Source organism: Epinephelus moara, chromosome 14, assembly GCF_006386435.1.
Source record: "Epinephelus moara isolate mb chromosome 14, YSFRI_EMoa_1.0, whole genome shotgun sequence".
NCBI lineage: Eukaryota > Metazoa > Chordata > Actinopteri > Perciformes > Serranidae > Epinephelus > Epinephelus moara.
Genome location: NC_065519.1, coordinates 30,530,739 through 30,556,645, shown reverse-complemented (window position 1 = coordinate 30,556,645; position 25,907 = coordinate 30,530,739). Strand labels below are relative to the sequence as shown.

Here is a 25,907-nt window from a genome sequence, read left to right as displayed (position 1 = left end):
GATATATATTCTTTGTGTGTGGAATATATGATGACAATAACCGATAAACGATCACGCCCAGAGCCGCCAATGTTAACAACATTGTAGCATTTTTTGGCAAATTTGTAGCATCCGGAGCCCTTTCAGACTCTCACACTCAATCACTTACAGCTGACGTCAGTTAAATCAGTGAGGGTTCAGGGTTTGAGTCTTTAGGGGCCGGATTGGAATTGGGCCTAAGTGACTCCAGTGTTGTTCAGCTGGACTGCCCCTTTAAGAGGACCCGGAAGTGCTTGTTAAACCGGATTTGCAGGTTTCCCAATGTGACTTATCTCGGCTACACTGTTTTGCCTTAATACTATCTTCGTTAAGCAGTTTAAGTCTACAAAATGTTTCTTACCAGCGTAAATTGTAAGTTTTTAATGTCGTCATTTAAAGAGTCGCGTGCATGCGTATAAAGGGCTGTCTCGCACGGTGCTAAATTAGCTTTATCAGTTAGCTACCGTTAATTTAGCTGGATAGCTAACGTTAGCTGTTAACTCTCCAGTATCTAACGTGACATTGTTTATAACTTTGCTTTTACCTCCCTTTTAAACTATTTCTGTGGCACTTGTAACGTTAAGTGTCGTGAGTTTCAATTCTTGTCGCGCTCAGCTTTTGAGGCTGGTGGTTAACCTGAGTTGATAGCAGCTAATTGTTAGCCTTGTAACTTACTTTAATACGTAGCTAAATATAATTGTCTAACGTCATGTTTGTCGAGTTTGCTTGGCATTAATCATATGAATCTGCTCTTTTTTCATTTCTCAGTGGCCAAGGCAAAATCAAAGTAAGTGGAAGTCCTGGAATAGAAAAGTAAAATAAAAATGAATCACTATCAGTTATGTTTTGTGTCACATTCACTTACATTGTTTTCTGTCAGGACCATCCTGGTTCAGATGGTGAGCGCTGCAGGGACAGGTTACTTCTTCAACACGAAGAGGAACCGTCTCACAGACAAACTGGTGCTGCGCAAACATGATCCATTTGGTGAGATATGACTAATCAGATGTTATTACAGATGTAGGCTAACAAGCGCACAAAACACTCCATTAAACATTAGTACTTTGTTCTGGACGAACGTGTCCATGGTAATGGTATCGGGTTTTAGATGCCAGCTGGCAGCTTGTAATATAAGCACCTGTGTCTGCACTGTAGCAGGAAGGTGTTTCATCTCAGATCATTTAAAATGACTGAACAACTGGGACAAAAACTATGTTGATACTGTGGCATAGTGACATGAGTAATAGAAAAAATAAATTGTAACATTCAGCAAGTTTACATTAAACATACCCGCATTCAATCTGTTGGGTCACCTTTGAAGCATTATATCAAAACTGCTGCATACTTATTATTACTTGTTATTGTATAGTATAGTAAACCATGATTTTTTTAGCCAGCATGTTACAGCACAGAAGTGTCCATATATGCATTTGTTGTAATCTTATAAGGTTCCTGTCATAATGCACAATAGCATTTTGCTGTTTCTTTGTGTGTAGATGGAAATATTGAACCCAGTGATGAATAGATTACCTGCCACTTGATATTTAACTTTGGGAGTTAGTTGTCAGAAGTAGAAGAAATGTTGACAACAGTTGCAGTAAATCAGTGTTTTGCAAAAAGGGACCAAGACATATCAATTTCTAAATCAAATAAGCCGCAAACTCAAGCTCTTGTTGAGCAAAAAGTGCATGACCACCTATTCTCTTTAAAGGTATACTGTGCAGGACTTTCTTAACAAAAAGAAAAAAAGTAAAGTTACAAAAGTAATCCCTCTCAATCAGTATGCATGGGCCACTAGAAGTGTTGGGCAGTGTGTATTTCTGCAGAGACCCTGCCATGTGCCTGTATTTTTTATTTTTTTATTTTCTTATTTTGCTGTGGTTGGTACGTTCCTGGGCACAGCACACAGGAGAGGTTGGATTTCATAAAAAGGTAGCAACCAGGTGCCAGACAGTAAGCAGCAAGCATCCAAGAGGAAGCTTTGAAAATCACACACACACATCTGGGCTTGGCTTTTACTTTGGCTGGCAATATTGGTTGCAAACAGTCGCCAATAATTCCTGCTTGGTACACCTTTAATAATATGTTATTATGCAATAATGTGTTATTTCCTCCAGATCACGTGACTCTTATTTAAAATCTGCTTTCTGTCGTTGCAGTGAACAAGCACGTCCTGTTCTTTGAGAAGAAGAAGATCAGATCGATTTAACAACGCACCAGAATATATGGACAACGTAAACCTGCTAGGTTTAAACAGACTATTTTTTGTTGTCATGGGTTATACAAGGTGTTTCATCAGTCAACATCTCTGTTTGGCTGGCTGAAATGTTGTCAGAGGATTTCTTCGGGGATCTGTCAGAAAGCTTCTTCTCTCCCCACTGCACCAGTTGAGCATGATGCAAACCCCGGCAGAGCTTCAAGAGAGTCTTGACTTCCATCATTTTAATCTACAACTCATGTCAAAGTGATATTATTCGTTGGGGTTGTATGTCACCATTGATTACCTGTAAAAAAAAAAAAAAAAATATTTGTGAAACATGATATATTTGGGCTAATTACATAAATTAAGTAAATTATGTGCAGTACAAGATACATGTTAGGATGTTTGTTAATTATTAAGCAATTTAAAATGACTGACATTGTTGTAAATTGGCTTGTTATCACATAAAACTGTTACATTGACAGTCAAATTGAAATCATGGTCAGCTTTATTTGACATCAGTTACATCATTAACAGTTCTCAGTCGTTTCATTGCATTGTTCATTCTTTCATTAAAGCAGCTCATGTCATCAGAGTTGTGTTTGCGGGACCCATTCCAGCTGTGGTCCACACACAGTAGTATCACTGAACCGAGTAGCTGCTCTCAGAACAGTTCAGCTGGCAGGTCCTTTTTGAAGGGGTAAGACGTCTGCGTGCCAACAGCCTGGACGCTCACTCCCGCCACCTGATTGGCTCTGCGGGCCATCTCCTCCAGAGGCATTGTAGGATAATGAGCCATGTAAAACGCCAGTGCTCCAATAAAGCTGTCTCCAGCGCCCTGGCAAGAAACAATATTACGAGGATGCTTTATTAAATTCCACCTGTGGTTCAAACCATTCCACTGTGTAATTCTACAGCTGTGCTCTGCTCAGCAGAATCAGAGCAGGCTGCCATGAGTGTGTGTGTGAGGAAGAAAACGACAAACAGTGAAGCCATGTAAAAATGATATAATTCATCTCAAAGCTTTGCTGTTTTAAAATATTTCATAACATATTCTGAAGTGCATAAGAACACTAACTATGAGAAGATGGGGTGGTACATTTTTTAATTCAATATATTGTCAACAGTAGGGGGAGCTATGGCATTTGTTAGCTGTTACTCCAAGTCTTGTGATGCTGCCTGACATCTCAACTACTTAGAAATTGGTTACTGAATTGTTACCTTGTGTATAAGTGTGTCTCAGTCAGCTCTTTTAGGGAAACATCTGTATTTCTCATGTTTACATACACACCATAATGCCAGCAGATGATAAATAGGATGTTATAGGCTCATGACACGTCTTAAATGCATCATGATTTAAACACGGTACCCTTTAGTATTTGGAAAAGCAGAATATTTTTCACTTAACTACAAGGAAAAACAAAAGTCTTGAAATTCTTTAAAAGGCTGCTACTGATGACAATATATGGTATAATCCTCAAATTGTTGCTAATGAACAAATGTTATTTAATTTAATGGTTTTATCAGAAACAACTTCTTAACCAGATGCTGGAACAACCAAACAAACCCCCCCCCCCACCCCCCCCACAGGGTTTACTGGATGCTTTTAAAGTCAGCTGAAAAGCACATGGTAGCTTTAATCACGTGTCAGTGGCTTCACCATAACTGCCAACAGCCCTGGTTTTGGCTATCTGTTTAAACGGATAAACTATCCATTTTCCCCTCATCATCTATTGATAGAGATGGAATGTGCTGTCTACGCCCTGGAGGGGGTTGGCTGGAACGTGATGCTGACGGGGGGGTGGCTCGCTGATGGGAAAAGGCACAATGGTATGTGGCGACACGCTCATGTTTAACCACAAATTCCCCCCCGACGCTGGTTCTCACAAGCCCGCTCCATTACTCATCACTGTGGCCCTCAAAAGAGTTCATTGCACTCTCTCTTCTGAGCACCTCTGTCACCCACCCTCCCAACACTCCTCACCCCCCGACCTCAAAGTAACCCTTTTGTCGGGGGTAAAGTTGTCGGTTGCGCCGCGATGATTCAGTGACATGGGGCAAAAAACAAAAACCCTAACACTGACCCCGGCCCAGCAGAGAGGGCCGTGCTCTGTGATTGACAGGGCACCAGGAACAGAGAAGGGCCACAGTAGCCAGGGCAGCTGGAGGGCACAGTCCAGACAACATGGATTTTTGTCCACAAGCACCTAAACTTGTTTCATTTAAAGCATTCTTTGTTCAACAGCATGATAGATACAAGCAATGTAGGAAGAGAAAAAAAAGCTCTGATTTGACATTTGAAAGGCTGTTATTGCATCTCACCCCCACCCTCTGCACGCCACTGGTGTGACTCCTGGAGAGATGCTGGAAAGAGTGAGATCAGAGCTGAAACATTTCACAGGCCTGGTGGATTTCCATGTTTAAAGCCATGGCATGTTTATGTCTCCTGTCTGGTAGCTGGGCTGGGCCACAATACAGTCCAGCATTTGGAAATAGGGCTTTGGTGAAGCAGTCCCACTGGTTCGGCTCTGGCCCGTCTCCCAGTTCATACGTTGCGGTTAAAACGGTGATTCTGCTCTTGAGTGGGAGCTGATGCTTGGGAACTGATGACCAACAGAGCACAGCACAGTGAAGGGGGCAGTTTCAGCAACTAGTTAAGGCAGCTGAAAATATATATAACATTTTGGTCTTTACAGTCGTGACATTACATCATTATTTTTGCACATGCCTCACCTCATCTTTTTAGAATCACCTGCTGACACTCAACTAATCTGCAACCAAATCCCTGCCAGAACAACTGCCTTTGTTTCGTCAGACTACAACAGGGTGGGGCCCAAACAGGTTTATAGAAACTAATACTAGTATTAAGGGCTTACTTGCTAATAGTCGATACTTTTTCGCTGACAGTTAAAATTCGGCAAATCTCATAGAATAAAACAGTTATGCTCAGATTTGCATTCTTTCTGGGGTGGGAAAAACCCACACACAATATGTTGATTTAGACAATATTAAACTTTAACACAAATAAAATCTCTTAATGTTCAATCACTACTGAATACTTAATGTTGAAATTTAAATACCACTGAATTTGGAGCACTGCAGCATTACTTTGACCATCTATCTGAGTGTATGTTGTCTAAATTCTTTTCTTTGATATTTCAGGAAGATAATTTCAAGTTGTGCAGTTTCAAAAGTTTGAAAACTTTTAAATATGTTTTCTTAGGGTTCATAAATTCAAATTTGTTAGACTTTTCAAATGTTCGATATTAAAAAAACAATAATAAGTGACCTGCGATTTGTCCCAGTTAAAATACAAACTGCAGCAAAAAATAAAATAAAAAAATAAATAAAATAAAAGTTAAATGTAATTGCAATTACACTGTAATTGCATTTCATTGTAATGTAATAGTAATAAGTAATAATAAAAAAAAAATCAAGTTGTTTAAATTGGCTTGGTGAAATTAATACCAAAAATTCAAATAAAACCTTCAAACACATTAGGATAATTGATTTAGCCTGGATGGAACTGATCAGGCCTTCTTCCTAATAAGTTACATGTTGTCATATGATCCAAGAAAATGGACACTCATATTAACTTTCTGAATTTATGACCCAGAAAAGTGATTTTGAAGTCGTACAAAACCAATTTACCATTTAGAAAAGGAGGGGAATTCAATTAATATACATTTCAGATAGTTAAAGTATTTCAATACAATGAATTCAGTGGTGTTAAAATTTCTACATTTAGCATTTTGTAGAGAATTTTATATAGTTTGGTATTCATTATGCCTAATTATATGCAGTTATGCAAAAATGCAAATAGTTTTGGCTTGTCTTTGCTCCCATAGCGTACTCCAGTTGAGTATTATTAAGTACCGCCACTTTCAAATTAATAGTAATAGTAATTAAAAGTATGGTATTTTTATTTAGTGTCCATTTCATGCTCAAAAAAGTCACAAGACAAGGCAAAAATGTGCAGTTTGTGTGGTTCAATATGTGCTCTATTTTAGTCGAAATGAGCAAAGATTCCTCCAAAAATGGTCCCTTATAGCCAAGAGCCCATGAGTTAGTATTTCCTATCACAAATTTGAAATTTGTTCTCTTGAAAGAATGATTATCCTGCACAGCTGCATAAACTTTGTCTTAGTGCATTAAACCTGCAATGCCTGAAGTTTTGTTTACTGGGGGATCAACGCAACACAGACGTATCCTCTTGTATGTGGATATGATGAACTCATTATCAAGGTTGTCCATGTACACATCCATTTTTCTGCACAAAAACAAAACTCTTTCATATGACCTACTTTGTCATTTCTTAGTGAGCCAGTCCCCATCTAAATAAGTACTGACGAAATAAGACTTCACTGTTCCAATCTAAACTTGAGGTCACTTGACTGTGCGGGCCACCATCTAACCTTTCTGCGTCTTACTAACGTTTCCTCTGCTGAGACTGGCATGTGACGCTACTGGATCTAGTGAATGAGTCTCAACGAGGCTGACAAGCGCTACCCCCTTCGGCCCCGCCACCGCTGCCCTCGACACAGTTTGATGAAGGTTAGATCTGGAGGCCTGTCAATCAAGTGACACAAGCGCTTGCCGCGGATGAGCTGTGACGCTCCTGCTGGTTGACTCCGTCCGCCGCGTCTTGACCTCCGTGCTGTTCCTCTGCCTGTTCTCCTCTGCTACTCAGACTCAAGTTAGAAATTAGGGTGGCAGACGTTAACAAATTAACAATGTATGATTTAGGAAGTTTTGTACAGTTGGATGTGTTTGTAGTGTGACGCTGCAATGTGATCAGAGAGCCAGTGAGCTTTGTTGCTTTGTGTGAATTAAACCACTATCAAAAATGTCCCTGGAACTTTTATAGATTTGGTTCAGTTTAATTCAGTCTATTAAAAGCGTAGTTTTTCTCATTCTGACAGATAATTGCGTTAGAATGAGTCAACTTGGGTCGATTTAACACAACAGTGACACACCTATGGCTACTGAGAGCTTTCCATTTGCTGTTATGAACACTTTTGTACCTAGTGGGCTGACTAAACACCAGGGAAGTGACCTTTTTTTTAATGCTTCTGGCAGCAGCTTTAGTGGTGTGAGTTTAGAATAAATAGAAGACAAACTAAATAGTTAACACATGCAGCAATAACCTCCATGGCTGTAAAGACAAACAAAGGAGCGCATACAGAACAGTGGAAGTCCGTCAACAGAAAATCCAAGGACAAAAACAAGAGTGGCGCCCACATGCTTTGATTGGCAAGTGATCTTTGTAAAGTGCAGTGCAGAAACACCACAGCAATCAGCTCTAAAACAAGTGAAAAAAAAACCCAACAACCCATAGAAAATGCAGATCTCAGAGAAGGCTCTTCACTCTATGTCTTTCATGTTACGAGTCTGATGCGCCCACTGAACCTTTCGAGTCTCCTGAACCTGTGACTGTATTTCTCACCCAGAGGCCTCCTGCAGTCTTGACTCTCTGTGTGCCATTAACTCCTGAAGCCTACAGCCTTTGTCAATGAAAGGCACCCAGGGGAGAGTAAAGACCAACTGAGGGGCAGGGATGACTCACAGTGGCTTCCACGTCCGGAAGCTTCCAGTAAGACTTGCGAACAGCCGGGGACGACTCGTCTAAGGCGACGAGGGAGGAAGATTCACAGATCAAAAACACATTTAATTGGACCAGTTAGGGCTCTGACATCTTTGATCCATCCGCAGCGCTTTGTCTTAGTCCTCTTTCACCCTTTTGTGTGCAACTTTGATCGACAGGACTGCACTGGCAGAGGCCTGGCCTAACATCTGGGTCGCTAAACAGCAGCTGCTGAAGCATGTGCAGTCTATTAAAACATGGTGATGTGGCAGTTTTCTCATTGTGTCACGCTGACCTGCAGTTTGCAGGGTTAGGAACACAATGCTCAGGAGGTATTCCTTTACCTTTGGCTTCCAGGAAGGAATCATGCAATTGGTCCTTACACGTCTCCAGTCATTGGAGAAGACTGGGAATAATTTGACTGTCCAGACCCACCGTACAGCTGTAATGTCTGGTTTAGACAGCACTGTCTACCTTTCGCCCTACACAGTGGACCTCCCGGAGCAGTGGAAACCAAGGCCACCCAAGTCCTGCTGGGGCTAAAAGGCGCTGGCTGTGTGTGTGTGTGTGTGTGTGTGTGTTTGTGTGTATGTGTGTGTGCTATAGCCTCATCTAACTGTCCGCACAAAAAAAGCCAAGGCTCTGATCTCAGCGAGGGAAGCCTGCACTCAATTTGAGAAAAAAGGGAGACAAATGGATAACAGGGGGGAGGGATGGGGGAGACCCACAGTGGATGAGTGGGTTTACTTTGTTATTCATCCAGATTCACGACCCTGACTCAGCCCATGATTGCTCGTGCCATGTTAAATGTGTTATTCAGACAGCTGCAGGAGGAGCAGATGATGAAATAGTTACAGTCTAAATGATTTAGCAGCCATGTTGGCACATCATTAACCAAGCTCAGTGAGAAATATTACATCTGAGACAAGTCGAAACAAAGTGACGAAATGCAAACAAAAAAGGTTGGTAGATGGCAGAAAGGTGAATTTGTGTTTGTTTCTATCAGTAGCGGGTCACGGCACCCGCGGCACCCGGCTGAACAGTAGCCTAGCTAAAATAGTGAGAAACCGCAAGTGACTCACTGTGTTGATATCGAAGAATCGCAGCCTAGAATACGGCCTCAATTCACAGTCCGATACTAGTAAAACTGGAGAGCAAGTAAAATCCTGGTGATGACAAGCCTGGAGCTTTAAAAAACATTTCCATCACGAGTGCTTGAGAAAACACAATCAAAGCAGTAATAACAGAAGAGGTAATCATAACTAGAGAGGCCTGTGTTACCAGAACAAGCTCAACGAAGTGAATAATGATCTTGATAACAACTTGTTTTTTCCCCTCTCTCCAGTAACAAAGAAAGGGCCTTACTGGAAGAGGGATTATGATGTCCAAAAGAGTTAAACACTCCAGAATTTATGGGCCCATCAAAGAACACAAGGGGTGGGGTGAGAGAGCGTGTGTGCGAGGGGGGGGGCATGCAGCAGGCCCGACCACAGCTTTCTGCTGACTGATGCAAGCCCAAGAGGTGAGTCATGGGAGAGGGAGGGGGAGGACAGCGGTGGTGGGTAAGTTCTCCTGGGGGCTACTGGGAAGTAGGGTGATTGAAGACGGTGAATAAGGGTAGTTATGTGTGTGTCTGCTTCAAAACGTGGGGGCACAGAGGAGGTCGCGCACTGTTAAAGAGAGTGAGCCCTTTGTTCTCGAAATGCCACAGTGACCTGTAAGTAGATGCTGCTGTTTAGTTAAGCTGCACTTCCTTTGGAGTGTCTCTGAAAACACACCATAACACCCAACACACTTTTTACTGCCTTTGCTTTTTTCCTGACTTTCACAATACCTGATGTGGGTTTCACGTAAAACCGAGACTGCACGCTTGTAATTGTTTTGACTTCAGTTTTTACAATGATGCATGATGTACAGCATTTGGAAATTACATCGCAATAAAAGTCCCTGGGGGAACTATTGGGTAAAAGAATCCATTACACAAACAATTAGATGGCTTTAATCAAACCTGGTAGGCATGAAGAGGTGATTAACACCTCTGTGCGATGACGTGTTTGGTTGGTAGAACACATGCCTCACAAAACCCTCAGAGACAGGAAATGCAAACATCTAGCTGAGGCTCCTGTGACGAAAACAAGCCACAGAAGCTGGTGTGAAATGAGTCAAGCGACGCTGGCCTCTTTAAAAGATTAGAGTCCTCCTTATAGGAGGGGAAACAGCCAGTGGTCACCACATCCCTGATGATCTTAAACCGTTCCACTTGAGCAACACACAGATCTTAAGCTCCACTACAGCTCAGAGTACCGAGAGTTCATTTGACTGTGATGAAGGGGGCAGATAAAAGTCCTGTGTGTCAGTGTTTTGTTATGAAAGTGTTGTGGAATCTGCTGATTTCCTGCGAAAAACAACATGTTCCTCTGACACCGGTGAAAGACCAGTTTTAAAGATATTCCTTCCAGTGAGGAGTGGGCTGGTTTACATAATTTTCCATTCAAAACAGTTTCCCTTTTAACTAACACTGTAAGTGCCATCCCCTTCCTCTGTCATAACATACTACTGAAATGAAAAAACAAAAAAACAAACAAACAAACAAACAAACAAAAAAAACGTGGAAAATTTTTAGTCAGACTTATTTTTAAAAATGATTAGCACTTTAAGGATGTTATTTTAATAATTATCATGAGTAATTATACATTTAAAATTATTTAGCTAGGACAAAAACATTACACAAACATAAACACACACACACACACACACACACACACACATATATATATATATATATATATATATCCACAGATATAATATATAATAGTAAACATAAGTATATAGTATATAATGATAATAATATATTTAGATATGATATAAAACTTCATCTTTGGGCTTGGGGAAATTGTAATTGGCATTTTAACTATTTTCTGATATTCTATCGACTAAACAACTCTTTAAAACTTTAACGAGTATTTATGTAATTAATATATATCGAAAATAAGACTTTGAACCTACAGGCACAATAGTGCCTCTTTTTAGCTGTACTTAGCATAGATGTATAATACTGACTACACAACAGACCCCAAAATGGCGCCTATTCAGCCCAATGGAACTGCTCCCCTGTCAAATACTCTAAAAGAAATTTGAGCTTCTGGGTTTACTTCCACGGCATACAGCCCACTGAATATGTGCAATAGTGTTTCTACCGCTGCTTCTGTCCGCAAGTTTCTGCTTGGCTCACAAACCTTATATTCTCATGATGCCACAAATTTTGAAATCGCTTTTGTTGGCTTGAGGAATTTTCTTTAGCTGCAATACCACAAGTAGCCACTGGGGAAAAACTGGACGCAGGGCGAAGCAGGGCGAAGCAGGGTTCCTGGGGGGGCCTGGTATTTAGGCATGGTGGTTTGAGCTAAATGCTAATGTTAGCATGCTAACATGCTCCTATGACAGTGTTAACATGCTGATTTTAACAAAATTTGGTCTAAGAAAGGCAGAAATTAGTGAAAAATTCCTGATTTCCTTGGGCTTTCCTTAAAAAAACCCATATATATTAACAGATTGTAAGGCAGTTGGTAAATAACTTTCTCTCTATCGGATAATGGAGTTCCAGCTCTCTACCAAAGTAACCAAAAAAAAAAAAAAGACCGGATGATGGCCTAACACGAACAGTTACCAAAGTGGTAACAATTCGTCCTCAGGTGAACATGCACATGGACATTAATGTGCGTGCCAGATTTTCCGTTAATTCGTCTGATAGCTGTTGAGACATTTCACTAAAATGCAGCGCATCGAAGTCATGGTGGCGCTGGGAGGAAAGTCAGGGCATCATCAAAGTCGTTAGGATCTATCCTCTAGGGACCATGAATGTCATTACATAATTTAATGGCACTAGTTACTGAAATATCACAGTCTGGACCAGAGTGGTGGACTGACCGTTTGACCGGCTGATATTGCCATCCCTACAGCCATGCTGCTAGCGTAGCTTAACATGCTAAACATTTTCTGGTTCAAGCTTATGATATGTGGCTCCATGTAAACTAAACATGTTTGGGCTTTGAGATGTTGGTAGAAAAAAAAGAAAACATGCATGCTTACCGTGGTGTCCACTGTTTTCACTGGGGTACTTTGCACATGCTTTGAGGCAGACTTCTGTGCCTTGACCACCACACAGCCTTGAGCTCCCAAAGTGATGATGACTGACCCACAGCCTCGCTTCAGCAGCTCCTGACCAGCCCGATGTGCTTCCTCCACATTGGCCACTGAGAAACCAGTCAGCAGCTCAGCCTGCAAGGAGCCCAGAGGAGCAGAGGTAAGACACTGCAGTCATACAGCTGGCTACTGTTTAATCATATATAGAACACACTCTTCATTTAAAGATACATCTCATTTACCATAAGATGATAATGGGACACTATTTATTTCATTTTCCTCTAAACCAGTCTTTTTTTCTTTTCTAGGTCAGGGAGCTGAGTTAATCAGAGGTTTGGAATTAAAATTAAAGATAGGGTAAAACCAGCACTAGTGTGGGATACTGGGAGGATGCATTATGGAAATTCCCCAAGGCAAACTCCCAGTGCTGAGGATTGCGTGGAACAAGCAAGCAGTCAAAGCAATGCCTTCATTTTTGTACATAAAAAAAAAAAATCAAACAAAAAGCTAGCTTTGCCTCTCTAAAGAAAACAATGAAATACATCACAACAATTTACAATGTCCAAGCATCCCTAATTAGTAGTCTATTACAAGTCTTTTGCTTACTTGCTTTAGTTTACTATTTTGTATTAACAGTTCTGTGATGAGTCAGCTCTTAATTACACGCTGGCCGTGGTCAGACAGTCTCATTAAACACATTCAGTCTGTTAAGGATTTGCTGGATCCGTCAGCAGTCTGCGGGCCAAACATTTTCAAAGAGTAGATTCTCTGACTACGCTGCTTCATCTGGCTCCAAAATGACTAAACAGTGACAAAGCAGGACTCCACAGCTGATGTTTGAGCAACTTCAAGGAAACTCAGAACCACAGCAGTTCTCTCCAGAGTAAGTGGCACCCTCGATAAAGATGAGCCACGTTATTTCTCTCTGGTGATTAAAGGCAGTCGCACGGCAAGTTTATTTGCAAGCATAACTGAGGCTTTAGAGAGAAAGTTATGTGACATGCAATTTGTGTGACACATCATTGTAGGATTAAATACCATCACATCTGGTATCAATAGTTTTCATTTTAAATGTTTCAGCTATTCATGCTATTTTTTACTGACGGACTAAAATGACCTGAAATCCACCCCACCCTCAGTTCAGTTTTCACACGCTCCAAGTTTCGATATGCTAAACCGACTTGCTAAATTATGTTCTTTAAACACAGCATGCTGTCCTTACAAAACACAAAATCACACGCTCATTCCTCAAAATACAGACGCCCTCCTATTAGTTTCAGTGCTTATTGCTATGTAACATGTGTCTGCAGGCATTTCTCTTTATTTTCCCTGGTGAGCAGCATTGCAACATAACTGCTAATAACTTTACGCCCACTGCCATCCATTTTAAATAGTGGGGGGAAAAAAGGAAAAAAAGAAATGCAATTTCTTTCCTTTTGATTATTGTTAAAATCTTACAGTGAAGAGAGTGGTGCAATTTGTGGTTTAATGTTTTATGCTTTTTGTATTTTAGATGATTGCAGTAAAAGTTTAAGTGATTGAAACATTTAAGGTTGGATGTTTTCAACAGAAACCAACTTTTTAGTTACGACAGAGCAGAAAAGGAAACTGATGCAGTGAGGTACAATCATTTTTTTGTCTTGTGTGAATGCAGGATTTACAATAAAGTCACTTCCTAGACTCCATTTATATTTGCTGAAATACAATATTTTTTTTTTCATATTTAAGTTTTTATTACTATTGAATGTTGTATAATTTTGAGAAAATGGCCACAGCAGAATAAGTTACTGTTTGACATAATTATTTGATAACAATTTTATTTTCAGGTTTTGCTTGTTTTATTTCCTGTGCTACGTGAGATAGAGAGAGCAAAATTAGGAGCATACCATTTTGTGTCAAAAGTCCTGAAAATAGGAACAGTAATAAACTGTTATGTATTATTTTTATTTGTTTGACCATTTACATTTAACTCTCTTTCCTCTCCATCCTTACACACCTCTACACACAGATTGACAGACATAATCCGAGGTACTCTCTAAGGGTGTTGATATGATGTTAGTAATACACATGTGGTATGATAGTATCATGTAAATAATCCAGCGCTTCTTGAAATATTTCTTTCGGTTCTTGCTTTGTCTCCCTCTCCATCTCCCTACACTTGAATTTTGAGTGTAAATAATTTACCAAAAAATAGACAAACAGCACAATAAACAAAGTTAAAGAGGAATTTCGTTGAAAGCATTATTCTTTTAAATGTTCTAAGTATATTGCGGTAATATTATTATCATGAATTCTTTTGGCCAGGATAATCATACAGTGAAAACCTGATATTGTGGCAGCCCTAACATAATCAATATATGACAGGAACATCCATTTTTACTCCTCATAATGTTAAAAAAAAAGTGTTTTTCTGTTTTCTTTTTTCTCTTTTCCTCCAAAACCTTTTATTGCAAACTTGCATGGACACGGAATTTATACTTGTGTTTTCTCTGTTAAGTCTCTTGCATAAATATTTTATTACCATACTGAACTAATAAAAAGACGAGACTATACTCACTCATAAGAGAAACATAATCTGATATAAATCAAATAATAACAACGTGTCACTTCTGGTACTTATTTGTGAGGCTTTTATCCTACTTTAACAAAGAGGAAAAAATGTTTTGTTTTTTTTAACCTTTGGTCACAAAACCACATGTGGGAAAAAAGTGATTTGATTAGTGCTCCTCATGAACGAAAAAAAAAAATTAAACACAATGTGGCATCCATTTTAAGGTGGACTTCCCCTTTAATTTGCTGTGGCAATTACAGGTCTAAAATCCCCCTGCTCTATAAATACTAGCAGTAAAAAAACACAACACATTTCTTGTTCCTTTATGCTGCCATTATGCTTCTATGAGAGCGTGTGTGAGATCTCTTTCAGATCTGTGGATGATAGAGATGTGGATCCATTTTGGCATGTGAGGTCCTCAGGTGGACATCAAAGATAATTCCCCTCACTATAAAGCACTTCAGCGTAGAATGTGGGCTGAGGATCAAAGAGTGCCTGCACTTTGTCATCTTTAAACCCCCCACCCCCACCCCTACCCCTCAGCTTGAGCATGGTACAGTGAGACCACACACACACACACACACACACACACAAACACACACCTGTACAGAATGTATGGCAGGATAACCCCACACGGGGATGTCAAGGCTCGGCTCACACTAACATTGAACAGGGGTCTGAGGATCTGATCCCCCCCTCCGCCTCCCGCTTTTGTGATCTGTCAAAGTGAACAATGACCTTGGACAGTTCAAAAATAAACCGCAGAGTGTATCAGTGCTTTTAGAGCCCGCAGCCACCCCGGCGTTGTCGGATGCCAAGAGAGAAAAAGAGCCGTTTTGTTAGTCATCAGCTTCACACCAGGGCAGGGAATCAATCTACCTCCCTCTGTGTACAAGAATATGAGAAAGTTGAATTATGTCTCTCTTGCTGTCTCTGTGAGTGCTGCATCAGTATGTCTTGACCAAAGCCTTTCACATTGCTGTTTTCTTTACATACTTTAACAGATTATGAATTTATTAGATCTTTATTAGCGTTATACCATAAATTGTTTGCATAGAAAGTGTGAAGGGTAACACAATTTTTTGTTGTGTCACATGAACAACAATTAAACAGGCCACTCTGCGGACTGAATCATCATAACAAACAATGTGAAATTCCATTAAAATATTGGTGGATATAAAAAGTTACACAGTCAGGTACATAAAAGCTTTGGAGTAGAAGACATTCATTTTTAAAAAAAAAATATAATATATATATAATATCATTTTTTTAATTAGCAATATAAAACAAAACCCCTCATTTACAGGAACGACATTTAAAGCAACTGTAAGCAGTTTTTACACAAAACCAAAGACTGACGGTTCATAAAATTTAAATTGTATGAAGCAAAAATAACATCTTTAAAAATATAAAGCCATTTAGTGATTGCAACTTACTGCAATAATGCTGCATATTACTGTTTTTTTTTGCCTCTGACTAATGTGCACACATGTGCTGATAAGGCTCATAGGTCCAGTAGTTTTTAGCACCAGTCACCAGATAGTAGCTTTACAGTGTGTTACAATATGCACATAACTTTTAGAAGTGTATTTTAATATTTTACTGTAACTGATCATCATATCGTGATCCTGTAATAAATTATCCAGGAGGTGTTAAGTAACACTGAAATTACTGTTGTAATAAAACTGCTGGTTCCACATATTTCACTACTCCATCCTGTAAAAATGATACCTACAATTACTGTAATTTTTTCTGTTTTAGTAAATAAGAACAATAGATACTATTTAAAAGCCTGTTTACAAGAAAAGGAGTTCTTAAAAAATAATAACAACAGGACACTGCTTCACCAAAGTACAAATATTAAAAGACTTAAATCTTGGCTACAGAATTCAAAACAAGAGATAGAGTTATCCAACTCTTCAGACTTCCTCAGACATAACAATACTATAAGCAGCTGCTTCAGTCATGCATGTGATAATTTGTGCAGCAACATCTGGCTCACTGACACTGACACTGTGTCAGATATCATAGTTACAAAGATTTATTTACATATAAGGTTCGCACAGATTTTCTTACAACAATATACAACAGGTAAAGGGAGGAACAAAGAGAAACTGATGATGATGAAATGATGAAAATGATCTTGTTTGTAGCTCTGATAATTAAGTTTTTCTGTACTTTAACAAAGCAGTGTCACTTGATTTGTGGGAGGGCTCCATTCTTCTTCTTGTGAGTATTGTGCCACCCGTGCATCAGGAGCAGCTGCTGTGTGTTTCCTGACTGTAGGATCAGTGCTTCCCCCTTTGTCTTTTGTTGCACTCCTAAAGCTACTCAGGTACAGTAGCAATAATTACTGTGAGTAACACTGTGCTGAGTTTTAGAGCTTTAAACATGTACTCATGATGACGATCATGATAATTAACTAATTATACTGTTGTATGAGCAAATTTTTAGATTGAAAGAAAAACATCTTAATCTGTATTTCACCTGCCCCCGAGTGGGATATGTATGTGCCCATTCCACCCCTGCAGACGGCCTCATATATAACACGACTCTACCTCCATGACCTGACACTCTTAAAAAAAGAGAGAAGACATGTTGCGCTTTCTTCAACTCTCCCTTTCATGTCCCCACACCTGGCTACAGCGCTTCTCCGCACTGCATCACCACATCAAATAGAGACTCCCAGGCAAACGCGCATCCACTTTATCCCTGAGGGGCTGGCTGACTCAGCCACAGAGCACATCTGCCTTGTTGTTTTTACTACAATTCCCATCTAACCCTGCCCACTGTCGCTCATCTGTCATCACCTGGCTGTCAAGACATGAGGTGCCATGACACCCATTTTTATGGTAAAAGGGTGGAGAGATACCAGAGGCTTTACATGCATGCATGGCTAAAGGCTACAGTGGGTTTATTGATGTGCTGGCAGGGGTCATGACCCGCAGACGCAGTTGAATAACTGTGAAAGGGTGAGTGCATGTGTGGGTGCTCACAACATCTTAAACCCTGTGATCTTTTCCTTTCACAGACAAGGTGAGAAGAAATATTTCTACTCAACTCAGGGGCCAGGGGCTGCACAACAAGTCTCCCAATGTTTCTGTTCAACAAGTGTTGAAGCGTTGACACATTCAAACAGCAGCTTGTATTGACTTTAACATTCATGACTTTGACCATTCGCTAAGGTAAGGGTTGTCTTTTTTCTAGCATTTCTAAAACAAAAACCCCAGCATAAAATAAAAGGAGTGGAATAAGCAATGAGTTCTTACCATCTTACCATGTTTTGCTTTCAAGGCCAAGGAGCACATCATTAACGAACTAGCTTAGTTTGCAAGGTGTAAAAGACAGATTGATGACCAGCACATCCACTGTGTGGTATTACCCCACTGTATGGAAGCCACTCTTGGATGCTCCAGCAAATGTTAGCCTACTCAAGATGGCGTTATGTTGACCGAACACATTCTCATCCTAAAATCCTTTTGACTTGTAATGTTTAAGGTGGAACTGTTATAAATTAGCCTACAAAGAAATAAGTTAAGCACCCAAATGGGGTTTTGTCATAGTGAAATAATCTGACCTTCCATTTTTTCCTTGTCATAATAGGCTGCTAGGACTAACTAGCCTTACACTGCAATAAAAAAACAATGGTGTCTTTTCATTTCAGTGTTTTCATGTTTAAATCTGACTGCTGACTTTGTGCCTGCGACATTTAGCTTTATGCTGCATCACGTGGAATCAGGCAGATGGTATCATTTTAGTAGACGAGAGCAGGACGGTAAAATTAGGCAAAGCCGGTAGAGAGCAACGGCAACGGTAATAGTAGACAGCATTGTTGTTAAAGTCAAAATAATTAAAATTTTTGCCGTCCTCAGTGACGGAATTTACAGCTGGATGTTACGCACTGGACATTACTGGTAAAAATTATATAAAACAATAAAGACTAAATAATTTTATTTAATTTCTTTTTTTTTATTCTTTGTAAACAATTTGACACCATCGCAACATATCGTCATGCATGGTTCATTTTTTCCCGTGCCGTCCATGGATGTACAAAGAGAACTGGATACAGCATTGGTGGTGGGGCCTCCCAATGAGCCAGAATGGTTCAACTGCAGCTTATAAAATTACCGGGCACTGCCTCCGCGCTGTGCAGCCCATAGAGCAGGTACCTTAAAGACTTCTGCTAGCTCAGTCAGCTACTTCCAGTTTAGCGCTCTTTTACCTTGAATGGGGATAAAATACTTCCCAACTGGTCTAGCCGCAGGGTCCAGATTTCTTCTTAGTCATTAGCACAGTTTAATCTATTCAGCATCATACTTGCATTTGGCCATGTTGTTGAGCTAGTTTGCTGTCTCTGTCAAGTAGCTGTCCTTTAGTCAACCACTCTACAGCACCAAATGGCACTCTAAAATAAAAGCTCTGTGTTGGAAATTCACTGTACTCTAAGGTAAAGTGTGTTTTTTTTACAGACTTGACACACTCACAAGTCACCTGCAGTCCATTCAAAATGGACCAAGGATCCACTTTTGGACTGCAACCCACCAGTTGGGAACTACAGTTCAAGACTTTCCAGATGTTATCAGACCGAATGAATGCAATCCCAATAGTGAAAGGAGTCATTTCGCAGGGTGTTGTGACACTCCAAAAAATGTATCCACTGATTTACAGAAGTCTCTTCGGCCATGTAAGTCAATGAGAGAAGGTTCTTTTGGGCCACAGGGAATCATGTGATGAATGGGAAAGTTGTAATTCCACTGTTTGGCCACTACACAAAATTGGCTTCAAAGTCTGGCGCACTTTCTGAGGTCCTATAAATGCCCAGAAGATGTTGTCCATGTGCATTCTACTGTGTGCCTGATTCCATGTGAAGGCAGCATTAGCCTAAGTCTAATATATGATGTATCCTATGTAGCCATTAATGGAATTTTCCGTTTTAGAGAATTCTTGTTTTAAAATAGGTTAGCTGGAAACATTAAAAAATCTGTCGCAGAAATTTCAAGCGTTAGCTTAATTACTTAGCAAGCTATAGCTGATTTCAGACTGCACAACGGTGGGTCGCTAGCTGAAAATGCAAAGCATGCTTTTGTTCACCTCTGCAAAAAACTGAGAACCTGTTTTTCCAAAAAATACTGTGAATTTGACGATATTATGGTAAACTGCACGTGTGCAGTGTGAGAATGGAAAGCTGGTCAAGTGAGTTGGCTACCCACAACTTTGCTGTGTCGGATTGATTTCAGTTTCCTCTTTGCTCCCTTGTTATTGTGAGTATACATGTGTGAGAAGGCAGAGTTATTGTGTGAGGAAGCATAAATGCTGCTGTGATAAATACTGTGAGCTATGTGTGTGCGTGTGTGATTCATCACCTCAGACTCATTACAGCAAAACACATCAGAGGCTCTGTAGAAATCTGCATCCAAGTCAGGAATGGCCGGCGCTGGGTTGAATATTGTCTTTACTGTAACAACAAACCAGGCAGTAATCCATTTCAGTGAATGCGGTGTTAAACATCATAATCTACAGGTCACTCAGGATAACATGCAATCATTAACAAGGGTTAAAAAATACAATTGTTCTCAGTTATAGTTGTCAGCTCCACTTTAAAAGGATACAATCGGACAATGTCCCTCAGTGACACATTTTACAATCGTCTGATGTTCCTTTTCCATTTGCTAAGCTTTACTGTCAAGGTCTGACATTACCTTAATTAAACTTTCAATGGGAACAAAGGCTAGTGGGCTACCACTGGGAATTGCTCTCACAGGCAAAGCTCAAGTGGATAAGCTTCTATAAAAAGACACCTTTTAAACGATTAAATTAGCATTCCCCCGGAAAAGAACACTGGAGAAAAAAAAACATACAACGCTGGTGGAAACGGCCTCACACCCTGCACCTTTTGTGGTACGCTGTAACCCCTGCAGTTATAGGGTAGTGTGTGTCAACACTGAGGTATATAACCCTATATATGTGTGCCATTGTGTGGGTGAGATGAGTTATGACCCTTTCTCTGAGTGCTGCGGAGCGCAAGAGAGGCAGCGAGTGAGAGAGAGCATGAGTGTTTGTCAGAAGTAATCCTCTGTACGTGTTGCACATCACTGTCTTATGCATATTCATGAGCAGAGAGCATTAATGCATCTAATACCATGATTTCTGTGTATGTGTGAGGATAAGCCCAGCTTGACGAAGCGATTAATTCTGATATCTCTGTGTACAAAATAAAGCCTCATGCAAGTGTGTGTGCGTGTGTGTGTGCGTGTGTGTGTGTGTGCGTGTTTGTGAGGGAAATATATGTTCAGCGTTGGTGACATCAAAGTCTGTTGTGCAAAAGTGTGTGCCTAGTTGCTGTGTGTGTGTTTGCGTGGGCACATAAGAGAGCAGCTGCGTGGGTTTGTGCAGGGCTTTGGCCACCTGGCGCTTTGAGGTGGATGCTGGGCTGCTCGCTAGTAAAAGTGGAAATAACGTCTCCCTCTCTCCCTTTCTCAGCACGCACACACACACACACACACACACACACACACACACACACACACATACTGTATGTGTACCCACATGAGCCAAGGCCATGTCACAAAAAAAGTGACAATAGGCTCTTTCTGACTCCTCTTCTTCTTCTCTCTCTGTCAACTGAATTGCACCTCAGCTTCCATCACTTTGGATTCCAAGACAAGTGCGAGATCTCTAAAATGTGATGCCTCAGTTTTGCATAAAAGGAGGAATCTCTGTCTTCCCCCTCACCTGTTTTCAGCCCTCTATATCTGTTACTCATCTCCTTTTTCACTACAAATGCTGTCCAGGGATGCTTAGGTTTTTTCTTACTGTCGACTAAAGCCATGAAAAGACCAAAACAAAATGTTTGTCTGTCTCTCACTGCTTTCCAACTTCCCTACCCTGTCTGTGCCACTCAGCTCCAAACCCATTGGTTCATACTAAGAAAACCTTTAAAAATGGGTCACACATAAAGAGTCTTTCTATTTACTGTGTAAGAGATGTATAATGTTATAACATCACACATCCTTGAGATGCTCAGAATCATAAAAACTTTAAACATCTACAGTTCCATGGCGACTGAGAAGACTCAATCTGCTGATGAGGACTGTGCATTACACTTCAGAACAGCTGCTGAGTAGACCTTGAGGTGAGATTGTTATGTCAACCCCAAATATGCAGCTTTCCTTTATAAAAAAAAAAAAGGCTCAATAATTTCCCTGAACAGTCAAGCACTGTTGTTCTTAGTAATTTCCTGGGAGCTATTTTCAGCTGTGTATTAATACATATTTGGTGCTCGACTGAGTTTTACCAGCTGCAGGACAGCGTACTGCATGTGTTATTGACTCAAACTGAACTACAGGAAGTGTGTATTCACGGTGACAAAGGAAATGTCACCCAGTGCAACAGTGTGGTTCACTGATGTGTGTGCGCAGTGAAAAGTGAACTTAACAGTTCATTGGGTCTAAAAGTTTGCTTTCACTCACTCTGATCAGCTCTGATCAATCACCCACACTGCAACTCAGAACTCCTCAAAGGAGGAATGCCCCTGTGCTATGTTCACAAACCTGAAATTGACCTTTCACTAAGCCCCGCCCCTTTGTGATGGTCCAACAAACTGTTGGAGTAAGCATGGAGCCCACACTGTAACTAACTGCACTGCCTGAAGAAATATTATCAAATATTTGGAAAAATGAAACAGTGATTCCAGAGAGAAGCAGACAGAGAGGTTTACAGTCTGTGTTTGAAGGATATATCCAGGATGTCAAACTGACTCAGCAGCAACAACAGGTTAAACAGCCAAAGATAGTTAGAAGCTAAAGCCGAACTATAGGCTGCAGATCACCGTGAATAAGTGAACCACCACATCACTGCTGATCGAGACAGAAGACAATGAATATAAAGGGAAACTTTACTGACATTAAACCAGCTATGTGGCATCGCAGTGTGTGCAGATGAACAGTGTCTTTACCCTCGTGCTGCTGCCAGCATCTGGACCTCCGCCGCTGGACAGACAGAGATCTACAGGGGAAGTCAAAAAATGTTCATCTGCGCACAATGCAACCCTTTATTTCACGTGACCATTTTGTTCTCCTTTGCATAACTGTACTGTAGCCTCAAAATAAACAACCCTGAAACTCGATTAATGCATCCTTCTAAAAACCTGTTTTCTTACACTATAAAAAAAATCCACTCCCCTTTTACAACTCTCTTCCACTCTTCCAATCAGAGGAGGAATCAGCAGTCTTTCGTTCCTTCTCTTGTCACATTTTTAGCTGCAACCAGCAGCTCTGTAGGTCTGTTGGTCGGTCCACAAAATTTCCCCATGATTTGGTGGCCAGTTTTTGCCCGCGAAGGCAGAATTTTGGCATACACGAAACTTCTGAGTGGATTCACGTAACATGACTAAACTTTGTAGAAAGACACACACAGATGGACAAACATACACACAAAGCATTTTGCCACGTCTCGTTTCATAACTCATAAACCGGTTGTCGTACAGGGGCATCACTGGACTAGTGACAAGTGTTTGTGAGGTTGTGTGTGTGAATGCATGAGCACGCGGATGCACGCGTGTACGTGGTCGCAGCTATTGTGAATTTGCGCTTGTTCCGATGTTCTTCACAAACTGACATGCATATCAAACAGGCGAAGCAAATTAAGCACAACAATGGGACGTGCTGAAGCTTGATTGTGCTGTTAATTGGAATAATTGTCATAGCATATGTGGAGTACTTCAGTGGCATTAACAGGCGCCCGTCGGTCAGCTAGTGAAACACTAACCACATACTGTACGCCATGTAAACAGAATAAATAAAGTCTCACTGAATCATGTAAAAGGCTTACTCATGATGTACTCAGATTATTGTCATATTAGTATTTGTAGCCACGGATAGAACTGGTAGGAAGTATGTCGTCTTCCACTATCTGCTCCCTTATTTGCCATCTTTGGCGTGATCACAGTGTTTGCGTCAATCGTGTCACTTCAGTGCTGATGTCAAATGCATAGGCCCAAAGCTCATGAAGTATACATACAATAAGACTGCTGAGGATGGGAGCCGATCAGTATGCACACAAGAGCAGCTTGTGTTGAATCCGTAATACACCGATGCATGCAGGAATCTGCCACTCTGATGCAAGGAGCTGCCACCGAGCACGTCACATTAACCGGTGCGTCTGTCTCAGGTTGCTTTGTTTTGCTCTCCAGGTGTTACTGAAACCACACAAACACACTGCAGTACGCACACACAAATATACACACTCACAGCTGCTGGGACAGATGTGGTAATACTGGGATGTGTGCATACTGAGTCACGTCTGGCAGGAGAATTTGTGTGTGTGTGTGTCATGACTCTGGGCTTTTTCTTTTTGCACAGAGGTTCAAAGTCTGGTCGCACATGCGCCTGAAGAGCAGCCAGCACAGTTCAGAAAGTACAAAAACACAGCAGTTTGTTGCTGTGGTTGATTTAAGAGGAAAGGTGGATGGAAAACAAGGGCAGGGGGAAAACAGGGCAAGACAGAGACCACTCACACACTCTTACATGCACGCATGCACACACACACACACACACACACACACACACACACACACACACACACACACACAGACACAGACACAGACACACACACACACACAAAAGAAATGAGTCATCAGTGAGTATGTGAAAGGGCTTTAAGAGGCTCTAATTGCATCTGGTGAGAAATATAAAAGCGGCTTCTTGCTCAGACAAGGAAGAGGGGGAGGAAGACGGGAGGAAGATGGGTTGAAAACGGAAGAAGAAAGAAAGAGTGAAACTTCACAACTCCTACCATTTCCTCAGTCCTTAGAATTAATTTAATTCCATTAACTTCTCAATATTGGATGGCAATAAATTATGTCTATATGTTTTCCTCAAAGAATTACACACAAGGAGAATAAACTCTTCTTGTTAGGTTATCTTGACAAGTGTTTCTGAGAGCTGGCATCCACAGCACGTGTGGCTCGATGGTGACATTTGCGTAATTTGAGCGACGCTTCACCCCCGCGCCATTAAATCCTCGCCGCCAAACCCATTAACACCCATTCTCTCCAGAGAACTCCATTTACGCAACGCTCTGGTGCGGCAGCATCGAGGTGGCATCTTTGCCAAGCGTCTTCGCTTGCATTGCCTCTCTCCTGGTGCCACATGCCGAGCCTAATCCCGTGGTATGTTCGACACGGTGAGGAGGGGGGGGGGGGCCCGGGAAAGGAGGGTGGTGCTCGGCGAGGCCATCTGGGTGTCCCATCTGCATCACGGTTATGGCTGCGACTCTTTCGTTCTGGCAGCCTGCAGCGAGCGATTACCAGCGACAGGCCCTGATGACAGGGGCGAGAGGCTCCCCAGACGTCTCGAATGACGCGGAGGGCTGCTAATAATAGGATGCCGTTAAAGATGACGAGCTCAGTAACCTGGTTATCGACGAAAAGGTGGAGGGAGGAAGGGACAGAGGGAGGGTGGCGGACTAAAATAGCTTTTGTTCATGCAGGACAACATGTATCCTGTTGGCTTTCAGTAATGTGTGTACAGACCTGGTGGTTGATGTAGAATGTGAGCAGCAAGGACCTGACAAACTGAAATTATTTCATTTATCCACTTCTCGCACTTCACTTGATAAAGTGATACAAGTCAGTGGGGAGCCTCTCTCTAAAGGAAAGTGTAAATGTAGAATACAAACAGAAAAGTCACATGACTGATTTAAACAGATCTTCTCATCCTCTACTGTATTTTTCTGTGGCATCCAACCACGTCTGAAGGCAAAAGTGTTCTGCTGCTCGGCTGCAGACACAAAAATTGATAGAAGCAGGTTTGTGAAGAAAAAAGACAGCTGAAGTCAAGTTACTTTCTCACCTTGTCACTTCTGTGGGAAGTGGCCATGCTTGACGAATAGTTGGTTTCAGAAAGTTACAGGAATTGCTGGGTGCAGCCCTTTCGATTCTGACATTGTAAACGTGTGAAGGAGGAGGTTTCAGAATGTGTTCGACAATCTGACAAGCCCTTGGGTTTACGTACACCAAAGCCACCGACTGACGGATTGCAAGTGGAATGGGACCACAAACACAAAGTAACAAACATGTCTATTGTTGAGGTAGAATAGATTTATCACAAATCTGTACAAAAACTTCGTGTAACTGTAGCACAAACAGAGAAGAGTCATAAGCCCCTTTTACACTGCCTGTTCAAGGTGAAAATGTCATGCTGTTACTCAGCCTTGCTGTTCTGTATAAAAGGAACGACAACAGAATGGGGGAAAAGAGTTGTCTCACCTTTAAGATGGCAGCAGAGGTACTAACAATGCTGAATCAACATCCGTGTAAAAGGGACAGCCGGCAGGACAGGACAGGTGTGACGTTTTCATGATGTGTTATGCATATGATCCATCGCTGGGAGATTTAAAAAGCAGCTAGCAGC

At 41.1% G+C, this 25,907-nt stretch overlaps 2 protein-coding genes across 2 annotated transcripts in view; one reads left to right on the top strand and one right to left on the bottom strand.

Moving 5' to 3' along the window:
- The first annotated feature begins 244 nt into the window (after positions 1-244).
- Positions 245-2,715, top strand: mrpl33 (mitochondrial ribosomal protein L33). The gene is made up of 4 exons (XM_050062528.1): positions 245-390; positions 787-805; positions 899-1,005; positions 2,178-2,715. The coding sequence occupies exons 1-4, from the start codon at positions 369-371 to the stop codon at positions 2,225-2,227; spliced, it is 198 nt and encodes a 65-aa protein (XP_049918485.1). The 5' UTR covers positions 245-368; the 3' UTR covers positions 2,228-2,715.
- rbks (ribokinase) overlaps positions 2,527-25,907 on the bottom strand; it is a 44,434-nt gene continuing 21,053 nt past the window's right edge. The window contains exons 8-10 of the mRNA XM_050062318.1: positions 19,860-19,951; positions 11,892-12,080; positions 2,527-3,056 (exon numbers count right to left, since the gene is read on the bottom strand). Of these exons, the coding sequence (XP_049918275.1) occupies positions 2,883-3,056; positions 11,892-12,080; positions 19,860-19,951 (455 nt within the window). The 3' untranslated portion in view covers positions 2,527-2,882. The remainder of the gene's footprint in view (positions 3,057-11,891; positions 12,081-19,859; positions 19,952-25,907) is intronic.

What these genes read in the sequence shown, in the direction of transcription:
- mrpl33 (XM_050062528.1), top strand. Translation starts at nt 369, where the DNA reads ATGTTTCTTACCAGCGTAAATT. An exon ending in GCGCAAACATGATCCATTTG is followed by an intron (nt 1,006 to 2,177) that starts GTGAGATATGAC and finishes CTGTCGTTGCAG; the next exon opens with TGAACAAGCACGTCCTGTTC.